At 33.7% G+C, this 12,946-nt stretch overlaps 1 protein-coding gene across 1 annotated transcript in view; it reads right to left on the bottom strand.

Moving 5' to 3' along the window:
• The window catches only part of gpam (glycerol-3-phosphate acyltransferase, mitochondrial), an 80,098-nt gene that overhangs the window by 30,501 nt on the left and 36,651 nt on the right, over positions 1-12,946 (bottom strand). The window contains exons 6-11 of the mRNA XM_039776545.1: positions 12,567-12,716; positions 9,121-9,220; positions 5,819-5,955; positions 4,205-4,304; positions 3,683-3,895; positions 2,072-2,185 (exon numbers count right to left, since the gene is read on the bottom strand). Coding sequence (XP_039632479.1) covers positions 2,072-2,185; positions 3,683-3,895; positions 4,205-4,304; positions 5,819-5,955; positions 9,121-9,220; positions 12,567-12,716 — 814 coding nt within the window. The remainder of the gene's footprint in view (positions 1-2,071; positions 2,186-3,682; positions 3,896-4,204; positions 4,305-5,818; positions 5,956-9,120; positions 9,221-12,566; positions 12,717-12,946) is intronic.

Genomic DNA, 12,946 nt, shown 5'->3' with positions numbered 1-12,946 from the left:
GCCCACTGTCTGAGTGTCATATCAAAGTTTATTTGGGTACAGAGAAAAAAGGCACACGGTGGGGAAAAAGCACGAAATGTCAACTTCAATCTCGACATTTCCACTTTAATCACGTAGTTTATTTTGTCATTTAGTAGAACATTATATCGTAATTAAAGTAGCACATTAAATGCTTTGTTTTGTATTTGATCTTCTACTCGTATGTGCTCTGTGTGTGTGAATCACTACTTGCTTCTTAAACTGGCTCTCTTCCTCCAACTGGACACAGAGTCCATTACATTCGTGATATTACAGCTCTCTGAATAACTAAAATACTGAGATATATACGTGATGTCATTTTCATGATGATAGGAGTTAAAGCACATTATTAAACATGTGTTTCACTTCGATGAAATAATTTATTGCAGCAGTACTCAGGGGCGGCTCTAGGCTTGTGGTGGCACTGGGCAGAGGAAGAATCGGTGGCTCCTTCGTCGGCCAATGTCAGTAAGGTAGCTTATCACGGTGGATGGCCACGTCCGTTGCGGACACTGCATAGCAGCCTCGTGCTCATGACACAAGCATTTATCTTTTGTCGAAATTTGTCGCTGCGTTTTTAGCTGTGTTGTTATTTTCTCTTTCTGTTTTATATTCAATATACAGTATATTGGCGTAGCCGTCACTGCAGTCAGTTCTTTTCTTTCCCCAAGTAACTGATCGCCACACAATCAGCTCAGTAATAGACGTTAAGCCATCTGTAAGCTTAGCGCCGATTCTTCAAAACGTTTAACGAACATTGAAATATCTTCGTAGTACATGTTTAATTATTCTATCCTTCACGACACTCCCAGTGAAGAATATAGATTATTTAAATGAAGTTAAAGTTTTATGTGTATAATTTAACAAACATATTGTGCTGCATTTCACCTTAAAAATGATATCGTCATCATATGTAAATACGCGCTTTATAAAGTGGCTCAGGTTGTGAGATATTATAACTGTAGTGTAAGTTAAGGGGTGATTGTACTTATAAGTACAAACAGTTCTACAAGGAGCAATTGATTGAGTGCATTTAAAGTTCTTGGGATTAAACTGTTTCTGAACCGCGAGGTCTGTACAGGAAAGGCTTTAAAACGTTTTGCAGTGGCTGAGACAGCGTGTCCTTAAAGCTGTATACCGATAATTCTCTTTCCGATCAGCTGCTGCTGTGATTCACACTCAGATACAGTGATATAAATACTCCGAGTCGTGCAGTCAGAGTAATATGGAAAAAGATGATCCGCTGTGGCAACTCCTAACGGGAGGAGCTGAAAGAAGAAGAAGAAGAAGAAGAAGTGAGAGTAACAACGCTAAAGCAGTTATGGTATTTGGAATACTATGGATGTTCCCTGGACCATAATATTGGTACGAGTTAATTACAATCAGATGCATTACACTAATAAACAATATGCGGTTAGTGTCTGTGTATTTATAAAGCCGCGTCATGAAAATAATGAGTAATCACACAAGAATAGTACCATTGCTTTGACGCTGGGTGCCGCCAGTTTGCAAAACCGAGCGGAGAACTTGCGTACGACAAGGCATGAGGTACCGTGGAAAAGTGCGTGGCTTTACGCCAAGTGTAGGTTTTATACATCGCGATTTGAACGTGGAAAAGTTATTACGCAACATTTCTGTGCATACGCACCGTTTATACATGAGGCCCCAGGTCTTTATAGCTTGTACATGTGTAACCCCCTGCCTCTTTAAATATAATTATATAGTGGCACACAATATTGCACTTGCAGCATGTACTGATGACAGTTTTCACCTTTAATTGGGAAACCTCAAAGGTACGCTGCTCAGAACATTGTGAATGGTTCACATTTAATTCATGATATCTGCATTTTGACATATTGCTGTGGCAAACATGCTGAGCAACTGTTTTAAAATACAGTAGTGCAAGATTAAACCTAAATGATATTAAACCCCATATAAATGTAGTTGTTTTCAGTTTACAATATAACAGAACGTAAAGAAAAAAAAATCAAAGATTGTCAACAGTAACTCGGAAAACTGAAGTGTAACTTTTATACCTAAAATAATATCTTACCTTCAAAGAAAATGGCTGAGCAAAATCCACACGAACACAGCCATAGTTTTTCCTCAGCATTCTAAAAACTCCACGTGCCACACCCCAAAGAGACTCCTTCTTTTTAGGCTTGCCCTAAAACATTAACAATACAAAATTACACTTAGCCCTTCGCCAACCATTTGCCAAACAAAATGAAGTGTAAATACATCAGATTACAATGCAAACATATTTAATAAAATACTAACATTGAAATTCCCCTTCCAGTAGATTGTGCTGATGTAGCAAATAAATGGCTGGCTACCTGGTGATTCATTAGCATGTATATTAGATATATTAAATAATAAGATTATTTTCTATAATAAGATTATAAAAATCAAAAAAGCCACCTACCAATCAAAACACAAATAATTAAAATCAAATGTTAACAAGTGTCAAAAATTAATAAGCTTTCCTTGGTGAAAAGACAGAAACATCTGGTAATCAACCTCCCTTTGAGCTTATTGCTGCAGGTAGCTGAATTGGGCCCAATAAAAAAAATGAATTAATTATGAGATAAAGTAATACCTTATATAATCTCTGAACTGTAGTACACTACAAAATTCAGAAAAATAAAGATTTCAAAGGTAAAAATAGAAAATGTTGCTTGGTGTGCTAAAATGTTGAGCTTTTACACACTTTTTAATGTAACGTTTATACTTTATAATGCCACAAAGGTATTTAGTCCTTATTTATGTATTAATTAGTCAATTCAGCTTTCTACAATGAAAAATAACTGGGGATTTCTTACGTATCTGTTATACCACTTGTTGGATGAGTTCTGAGTCTCTATAGTGTAATTATGAAATGAGAAAACCAAATGAACTACTCTGCTGTGTTGTAAATAATTCTAAAACTATTTACTAAACAGGACGTATTAATCATGTGTGGAAAAACATGAAACAACCAAACTATACAACAGACCAGACCAAAAACTTTTTTTCAAATGCAGATCAGTATTGATGGGTATGGTTTGTAACATGGGAGGCTACTGAATTTGATATTGCTGATCTACTTTTCAGCATTATATTATTAAGCCTCTCAGCACAGCCTTGGTTACTACAATTGGTAACTGAAGAAATTAACATGTTCAACAGAACAAACAAAGCAAAATATTACAAAACTAAAATTTAATTTGGAGATTCTATTTAAAAGCACCACATAAACAGAAAATTTTCATGTTTAATTTTATGTAATCAATGAATATTTTAGTGGGATATATAGTACTTGTTCTGCAAAATTGCAGTTATTTTCAAATAATATTTTCAACACTGTATACATTATGCTGCACATTACAACAAAGTGCCCATTTCAGCATTGGAACTGTACAGCCTATTATTGTAACAGGACTGTCATAATTTCTTCTCATATTGTTAAGTAATGCAGTTACAATACATTTTTAGTTTTTTTACAGTGATTGAGAAGAATACACCGAAGTAGGTTAATAAAACATACTTTTGAAATAACCATGAAACAGAAAAAGAAGATGAAAAAGAAAAAAAAAATTAAGACAAACTCCATACATATACTGTATATTCAAAGGTGAAGGTAAAAGGATTCTTGAAGTATATAGTGAATGAAGTACAATTTTACCAGTTGCTCGCTGTTGTAGTTTCCTTCAATTATCCGGTCATAAGAGATTCCCACAGGCACAATAAGTACATCAGTAGATGAATTATTCCAGATAGTTTCCACAATCATTGAAAGCAAACCCGCCCTAGCTGGAGAAGGCTTTCCACTTCGAGAACGTGTACCTTCCAGGTAAATTTCAAGAAACTGCTGCTGCCTTAGTAACTCTTCTGTGTACTGTTTAAAAAAAAAAATACAAGAGAAGGATACAAATCAATTTTCTCCTCACTTTCAAAAAAAAATCTTATCTGAATATATTCTTAAAAATAACACCTGCAAGAAGATTTAAATTATATTAAAGACCAAAACTGAACCTCGCCAGCCCAGCAACCCGACCACCAAATCTTCCCAAATAAACAGATAATTAGAGTTAGCTGAACGAAAACCACCGGGCTTGATTAAAACCAGCCCTACTTAATTTCAATTTTGATCTATATCATCAGAGTCAAGGTGCCAGTACAAAACAATAAAGGATATACCACATACTACATGAAGAAGTGTTCTGTACAAGACGTCTTTTTTCCCATCAGAACATTCATCCAGTTTACGGCGTATGAAGAAGCCTCCAAGTTTTCGAATTAGGGTACTAATGAAAGAAAATAAATACTTTTTTTAGGTAACTTAAAAGAATGCTTGAAAAGTTAGGTAATAACTTCAAGCCATATCTTCAGTTTATGTATAACAGTTTCCAAATTATACATACAAAAGCACTGACACTGCATAAGAGTAATAATTTCTATTTTGCAAAGGTTGAATGCATGCATAATAAAATTAGTTAATGCAATGCTCTTAAATGTATGCTACTATAATGAAGTGGCTCTCATTGCATGCAGTTCCTGAAATATTTCATAATAAAAACCCAAGGTAATTTTTGTGGTCATCATAGAAATAAATGTAAAAATTGTTTTTAAATTGCTTCAGAAAACTGGTACTAAGATAACACATTTATTTAAACATAAAAACAAATACACATTAAAAAAGTACAATTAATTGCAACATACTGAGATATAACAATACGGCAGCAGTATACTACTAACAACTTTTTTTGAGAAAACCAATTAAAAGAAATTTCGTTAAGTTACAAACAGCATTTATATTTAGCTATTAGGTAACGTTTAGCTTATTAAATACTTTCAATTTATGTTGTTTTAATGAGATAGACAGCACTGTGCAAGGATATTTACATGTTTTGTTTTTTAAAATGAACATGTGCAGTAGCCATCCTTAAACATACACAGCAGTCTGTGTGGTAGCCTTGTGGTACTAGCTATGGCTCCCAAATCTCACTTCTTATTCCCTTTTACAACATGACATGGTGAATAACTTTACTTCGATCCATGCAAGTACTATCAGACAACTTGCATTTTGAATGCCCTAGAAGGGAAAAGATCGTGGAATGAGGAATGAGCCAGACAAAAAGAATCAGATACTGTAGGTGTTCCATGACAAAAAAAATCTTAGCCATTATTTATAGGTTCAGAGTACTTAAAATAAAGAGGTCACAAATTCTGAATACTAAGGAGGACACACATTAAAAAGCTGCGTTTCCTTTTTTTATGCAACCTTAAAAATAAGAACTCTCTGAGATGTGCCTGACCGAGTAATATCTGTAGTACCCTAAACATTATGAACATGAAAATCTCTCAATATAAAACTTGTGATTACTGTTAGAGACAACAATACTACATGAAGGTACTCACATTTATAAGTCAAACATGCTATAAAATAATTAAAATATAAGAAACACTGTACAACATATTAAAATAGACAATGTTGAATACAAAAAGGGTAGTACAGTATAACATTAGCAAGGTAGACAAACATGAAGTATACAATGTTGATGTATATACATGTTTACTGATTTCTATACAGTGCCTTGCAAATGTATTTTTCAGGAATTTCAGCACTTCAAAATACAAATATTGCTAAGAACAAAGTTTAAGCGTAGGATTTGGTATCCAGAAAATTTTAAGAATTAATCAAGATACACAACTCACAAATGCTGCAAGTTATACATTTTTAATCATATTTCACAAAATGTAAATGCAACATAGAACCAGCTCTTGAATAATAATAAAGAATTTAATGTATATCACTCACCTGAAAATTGGAATATTGAGATTATTCCCTGCAGCAATATGTGGAGCTTTGATATTATGGCAGAAAAGGATAAACGTAATCAGCAGGTAGTCAATATGAGATTTATGGACCGGCAAAAACACCAAAGAAACATTATGCTGAAAAATAAAAGGTGAACAATATAGTGCAAGGTTTGTGAATACATCAAGTACTTAATTAATTTGAAAAGTGATGGTTTCTAGACATAAGAGAAAGGGTTGGGAGCATGTGCTGATTATATACCGCACAACGAACAAACCTGGAATGAGACCCGAGTGCAGCAGATGACTCCTCAGCACCACACTGGAACAGTAAAAGATTTTTTTTTTTTTTTTTATATATAAATTGGAGGACATGCTTACACGGCTGGATGCAGATTAATGTCACACCTAAGAAGAAGCAATTGCAGGTTTGCAAGGGTTGGCCTCAAAGCCACCACTCCACCCCATTCTATACATTAGGTTTAAAGATAAATGCTCTGAAGACAACTTTTTAATAATTTTATATTTGATGTCAAAATAATAACCCATTAGATTGTATCACATTACTGAAAGATTACAGTAGCTTTTACTGACAGATTAGAAAAAATTTGTGAACCCTTTGGAATTACCTGAACTTCCATATTCATCACTCATAACAATGTGGTCTGACCTTCAAATACTATAAATGCCATGTCACATTGCATGACTTGTTCAGCGATTTTCAGTCATTGATCACTTAAATAATCTTAGCGAGTACAGTGTGATTACGACATAATCAAGCAGATTTGATTTTTTTTTTTTTTTAAGTCACAGGGGAGGGGCTCTGTGTGGATGAGAGCTGACAACCAATGAGCACTGATCTGGCAGTATAATGCAAATAATACAGTAATAAAAAATAAGGAATGCGGGTGTATTAGACCTCACAAACGGAAGAGAAGCTCTTGCATGTGATGGCTCATGTTTTACAAACTGATAGAACTGCAAAAAACAGGAAAAAAGAAGACTAAACCACCACTGAAACCTCTGTTCCTGTAAAACTCTTTACTGTACACAGAAGCTGGCTTTGTCAGGCAGCTGATTATGTTCTGTCAGAAAAATGGCATACGTTGATATGTTGGAAATGCAAAACTGTGCTGGAAAGCGATTACTCGGTTGTCCAATTTAACATCCCCAGTAATTTTCAGTCTTGTAAATTGACATATGCAGGCAACATGATCAGCAACTACAGTTGCCAAGTATGATATTCTCTCTGGCTAAAATTCACTTAATTGGCTTAAGTCACAATAAAAGACCAACACTATCTTCTTAAGCTAATACCACACAAACAATTGTACTTCTTCTTGTCTATACTGAACACATTTTTCAAACATTCACAGTACAGACTGGAAAAACATTTTCTAACAACTGTAATGAATGTTAGTGTCATTTTATTTAACACACTCATGCCCACTGACATAAAAAACTTCATGGAAAACAGAATGGCTAGTGTTCCTGATTCAGGCCCAGGCATTTGCATGTTTGTCCTGATGTGCAATTCTAAATTGGCTGAAACTTGTTAAGTGTGGATGTGTGCCTTCAGACTGTGACAGACTGACTCCCCAATTCAGGGTTGGTTCTGTAAGTATGGCTGAGGATGCTGGAATTGGCTTTAGCTCTGCAAACTACTAAATTGTGTTACCGAGTTCAGGGAACAGATGGAGAGAATACATGGATATAATGCCTCATTAGGAGATTTTGATTCCTTTGGTATATGCCTATGATCTTTCAGGGAGAATTACTTTCATTGCAAGATGATCTGGTGAAATATACTGTGACTTCTAGGGCCTCAAAAAGGAATTTCTCCTGTGATCAAATATACCTGTGCATTGAATAAGGAAATGTTTTGTTATACTTTAGCAAACTAAATTCTAGTGAAGTGAGCATCTGCACCATATAATCTACACATTACGTGTACTGTTGCCTCTTTAAATATTGCCATGTTTAATCACGGACTATATGGAGGCAGCAAGCACAGAACATGTAGGGTCAATATGTTCTGCATTTTGGAATTTGCAGTTAATGTCACGGTTAGAGTTCATTTGAATAGTCAAGACACTCAGCTGTCACATGGTCTCTTTTTACTTTTACATTAAATTGTGCATCATCTATTATCTTGTTACATTTTCCTAAAGTTTTTTTTTTTTTTTTGGTATATGCTTAAACTCATTTCTAGTCCCAAACCATGAATATCACTTAAAATGATAAAAACTTAACTTAGTGAGTTGCTTTTGATTGTAGGAAGCTATGCTTACAGAACATAAACCAGAAAACTACTATAACTTAGGTTATACATGTTGGCACATGTAACTCTTTGGGTTTTAGATACATTTCTAAGACATGTTTTTCAAATTACACTGATCCCTCGCTATATCGCACTTCGACTTTCGCGGCTTCACTCCATCGCGGATTTTAAATGTAAGCATATCTAAATATATATCACGGATTTTTTCGCTGCTTCGCGGATTTCTGCGGACAATGGGTCTTTTAATTTATGGTACATGCTTCCTTAGTTTGTTTGCCCAGTTGATTTCATACAAGGGACGCTATTGGCAGATGGCTTAGAAACTACCCAATCAGAGCATGTATAACGTATTAAATAAAACTCTTCAATGATATACGATATGCTTCCCGCGCGGTGCTTGATTGTTTGATTTTCTCTGTCTCTCTCACTCTCTCTGCCTGACGGAGGGGCTGTGAGCAAAGGGGCTGTTTGCACAGAGGCGGTTTTGCCTAGAGGATACGGACGCTTGCTTATTATGCAAAAGGACTACTAAAAACAGTAAGAAAACAGTAAATTTCCTTTGTGTTTAGAAAAAACAGGTTCAGCATTCTTGAATTCAATCAATATAAAACATCCTGAAGTATTACATCAACAATACACTTCAGCCAGCTACCATTAATTTATACATATGTATTAACTCACTCATAATGGTGGGCTGGGCCTACCCTGGAAGCATGAGGTGCGATGCAGGAACCAACCCTAGATGGAATGTCAGTTTCTCACATGAAATCCTCAAACATGCGCCCATACTCACTCATATTGCACCAAATTACAGACTCTACTGATCTTGACTTCCACATTTTTGAAATGTGGAAAGGAATAGGAAAACGAAGGAGAGAAAGAATAAACCACGTAGTCCATGCCAGGCTTACAATTTAAATTGAGGACTCTATTCTGCAACAATGATGATTCCTGCAAGCACTGCTTTATTTTTTAAATGATTCAAATGGACATTTATGAATATAAATATGAAAGTGTTCTACCTCTTCTGCTGCCTTCTTTACCATCTCCAGCTGTCCTTTGTGAATCTGAATGCACCAGAAGAAACCATTGAACAACTTGAGCAACACCCATCCAGTTATCCTGTTATTAAATTTAAAAAAAAAAAACACACACACAGAAAATGAACCTACAGTATATAGGAGTTAATAAAAAACTTTCAATTTTATAACTGGTTTATCTATAGCAGCAGAAGTATTTAAATGAAAAGCGACAGAAGAAAAAACAAACAAACAAAACAAATAGACTACAGTGTGGTTAAAACAGCATAATTGCTAATTATGTTATGGCCTGCAAATTCAAAGGTTCGACTCATCAATCAATTATGATTAGTTAAATAACTTTCTGAAAAGAAACATTTGCTAAATTTTGAGAGGAGCTATTTGATCAATCAAGAAGCTAGTGATTTTCACTCTTTATCTACAGTCTGGTAGTGTATAAGTGATTTTGGTAGTTTAAAAGTAAAAATGAGAGCCAACTAAACAGTAAATATCGTCATTAGGCAAAAAGTTTCAAATTTTAATGCAAGGTTGACAGTTTATTCTAAATACAATTTCAATTGTACTTCAAAAGAAAAAGCTTTTAATATATTTTATGCTAAAATAAAATATGAAATTAGATATTGTATACAGTGCATTTGAAAGCAACAAAATTTCAAAATACTCCTGGTGAAGTAGGGGGAGAGAAACATCCTTTCATACCTGGATTACGCATTTACCATTATACAAAGAGAGTGGTTTCACCCACTTGAATTATTAATTAAAACATTTTTATTTTCTTCTGTTAATGATATTTAATATGAAGAAAGGAAAAACTACCCTACCCAGAGAAGCACTCCTGCATACAGTCCTGAACTGAATAAGCAGATTATAAAATGCATGGATAACAGCTACACAGATAGCAACAGACACATTGAATAATAAGTGTGGCAGACAATTGGTATTTTGAGGACATTCAAAACTCAACATACAGTATTTAATAGAAATTAGGTGAATAGCATTAACAAGCTTTGTTGGGTCTTTTCTGTCCTAATATTTTAAACGGATAATAAAATCTAAAACCAGAGACAGTGTCAAGGACCAACAATATGAAAATTAAGAGATTATGGCAAAAACTAGACCTTAAACTGTCAGTAGATAAGTTGGGTAGGGTTTACAAAGCGTGTGTGCAATATTATTCAATATTATCCACCATTTAGTTAGTTAGTGTAGCAATATCAAGGAAACCTTGTTTTTTGAGCTTTTTTCCTCTCTATAGCAAAAAGACTTTGAGTTGGCATTTCTTGGCATTATGTTTGCTCTCCACCAACCACATTCCTCATCAAATGTTTTGTTTGTTGTTTGCAGGAAATAAGAGGTGGTGTATCTTGTAAAAAGTCTCTGTTCAAAATGTCTACCTTTCCATTTTCTTGAAAGGCTAATTACTAAAAAGTGTTTATGGGAATAAAAAGACTCTTTCCGGTATCAAATGTAAAACAATTACCACAATTTGCATGATGTTACATAGTCATAAAATGAAATCAATCTTACATTAACCTCTGCTGGGGAAACTGCAGTATGGTCTATGACACCTGGCCAAGAAACAGCCGTCAACATTTCATTACCAAATTTTAAATGTTTTTTTTAAAGAATTCATAAATCTTTTTTAATAATAAGCACAGATGATTTAAGTGGAGATTTTATACTTTTGTAATTGGAGTCACATTTAAAGTGCCTTTGTAATTTTTTATGTTTGAGTTCCTTTTTCATAATAGTAAACCGAGGTGACAAAAAATTATTTACTGTAGTGCTACAACATGAAATGTGATATTTCATTGATACACTAGGGAAATGTTAAGATTATGCTCTTTTTATCCATTCTGGGTTACAAAATATGTTGCTTCTAAAATTCCTTAGATTGTGCACGGAATTCTTTGTTCTTTATCTTGTAAGAATATAGATAGCCTGCAAATAGTTTTTATCAGTTTGAGTAACAGATGCAATAACATGGCTAAAGAAATTTCACTACAAAATGTGTTGCATATGTTTAGGTCTAGCACTTAATTTTAAATTTTCACAGTGATTTATGGAAGAAAGATCATCATTTGAAAATGCAAAAATCATATGAAGATCTACTATTCTAGTACACTAAAACTATTCATATATAGTTCATATAGTTACCATTTACATTTATTAGATAAATTTCTAACTTCTACAGTCAGCATCTTATCACCTTAATGAAATATTCAACACTGAGTAATTTTAAGTCACTCTTCTTTGTATAGGTCTATGCATATTTTTGGGTACAATTTTTGTTCTTTCAAAAGGGGAAAAAGCTCCAGTTTCTGTTTTTTTATTGAATATGCTACTTTTTGGTATCATGGACATATATGGAAAATTAGCTTTGCTTTAAAAATAGTAAAAATAAATAAAATTATTAGATAACAGAAAAGCTTGGAAGAAATAAAGCACAAAATACGCAATAAATTAAACAATTTATCCAAAATTTGCTTTTGCTTTTTGTAAAAAGTACTTCTCTGTTCTATGTCACTATCATTGACTGTAGTCCAACAAGTATAGGCTACCTCTGGCGCAAAGGCACATACAAGAATTGAACACCAACATGTGTATGGATACTTCTCTCAAAATTATATCATTCTTTTCAAGCATACTTCATGGTACTGAAAATATTTCTAGATAAAAATAATAATAATAATAATAATAGCAGATTGTCAAGTATATACTAATGCAAATAATTATGAACACTGACAGTATTCAAACGTGGGCTAAAATTAATTAATATAAAACCTTTGCCAAAACCTTAGTATAACAACTGCTAAAATAAGAGTGACCTCATTAAGGTCTACAATCAGTGAATGTAAAAAAGCAATGAAAACATTAAAATGCATTTTCAGTTATAACGTGTCCTGAATAATTCAAAAGAACTAATCTTGAATCTATACAATACATCTGGTAGGCCACTTAGGAACACTGTGTTTAGTTTTGATTTACATATTACAAGAGTAACAACTTCTGGAAAAAGACGAAGATCCACCGTTTCGACCATAAAACTGAAAGAATGTATATTTAACAAGGAAAATGTAAAAGAGATAAAAGGGCAAGATTTCACTATTACTTGTATAAACAACTTCAGAACTATGGATCAAGTTGAAGTCTCTGCTCTGCATTGTTTTAGAAACATTTAGTTAACTGTATTTGACAAGCTTTGTTGTATTGAATCACCCAATGATCTGCCTTTTATAAAAATTTTTATATTGGGTACCTGCATGTTTATATTCTTTTAAAGCCTCGAAAATAAAAACAGTGGCAAACCAGCAAACATATATTTTGTAGGGTGTGTTTTATTCTATCCATACAGTATACATTTTCCAACTGATAAATCAGGCATGTGCAACAGCTTTCACAGTTAAAGTAAAGTCATACTCATTTACCTAATAAAAGTTGGCGAAATGTTTGCTACCATTTCTTGAAGGATTCCTCTTGCTTTTCTTTTTACTTTGTTGACAGCTCTCGAGGTGGTTTTAACATCTCCTGGTCCTGCTGTTTGGTCTGTAGCTACCTGAAGGGTAGCTTGCTGGACCCTAAAAAATTAACAATCACTATATCAAATTTTGATATTTAGAAAATAAGTGAAACATTTATAAAACTCCAGTGTACTGCTCTGATAGTTATCTGGAAATAATTTTACTTTAACTGTAGAAAACAGAGGATAATAGGATAGTGAATAACATTTAATGATGTAATGATGTTTTATTTCTTTTCTGAACACACTAAGATACTGTATTTTCTTTGGTTTTGTATATCTAAGACA

Source organism: Polypterus senegalus, chromosome 1, assembly GCF_016835505.1.
Source record: "Polypterus senegalus isolate Bchr_013 chromosome 1, ASM1683550v1, whole genome shotgun sequence".
NCBI lineage: Eukaryota > Metazoa > Chordata > Cladistia > Polypteriformes > Polypteridae > Polypterus > Polypterus senegalus.
Note: the sequence above shows the minus strand (reverse complement) of the source record. Positions and strands in the feature narration are given on the sequence as shown.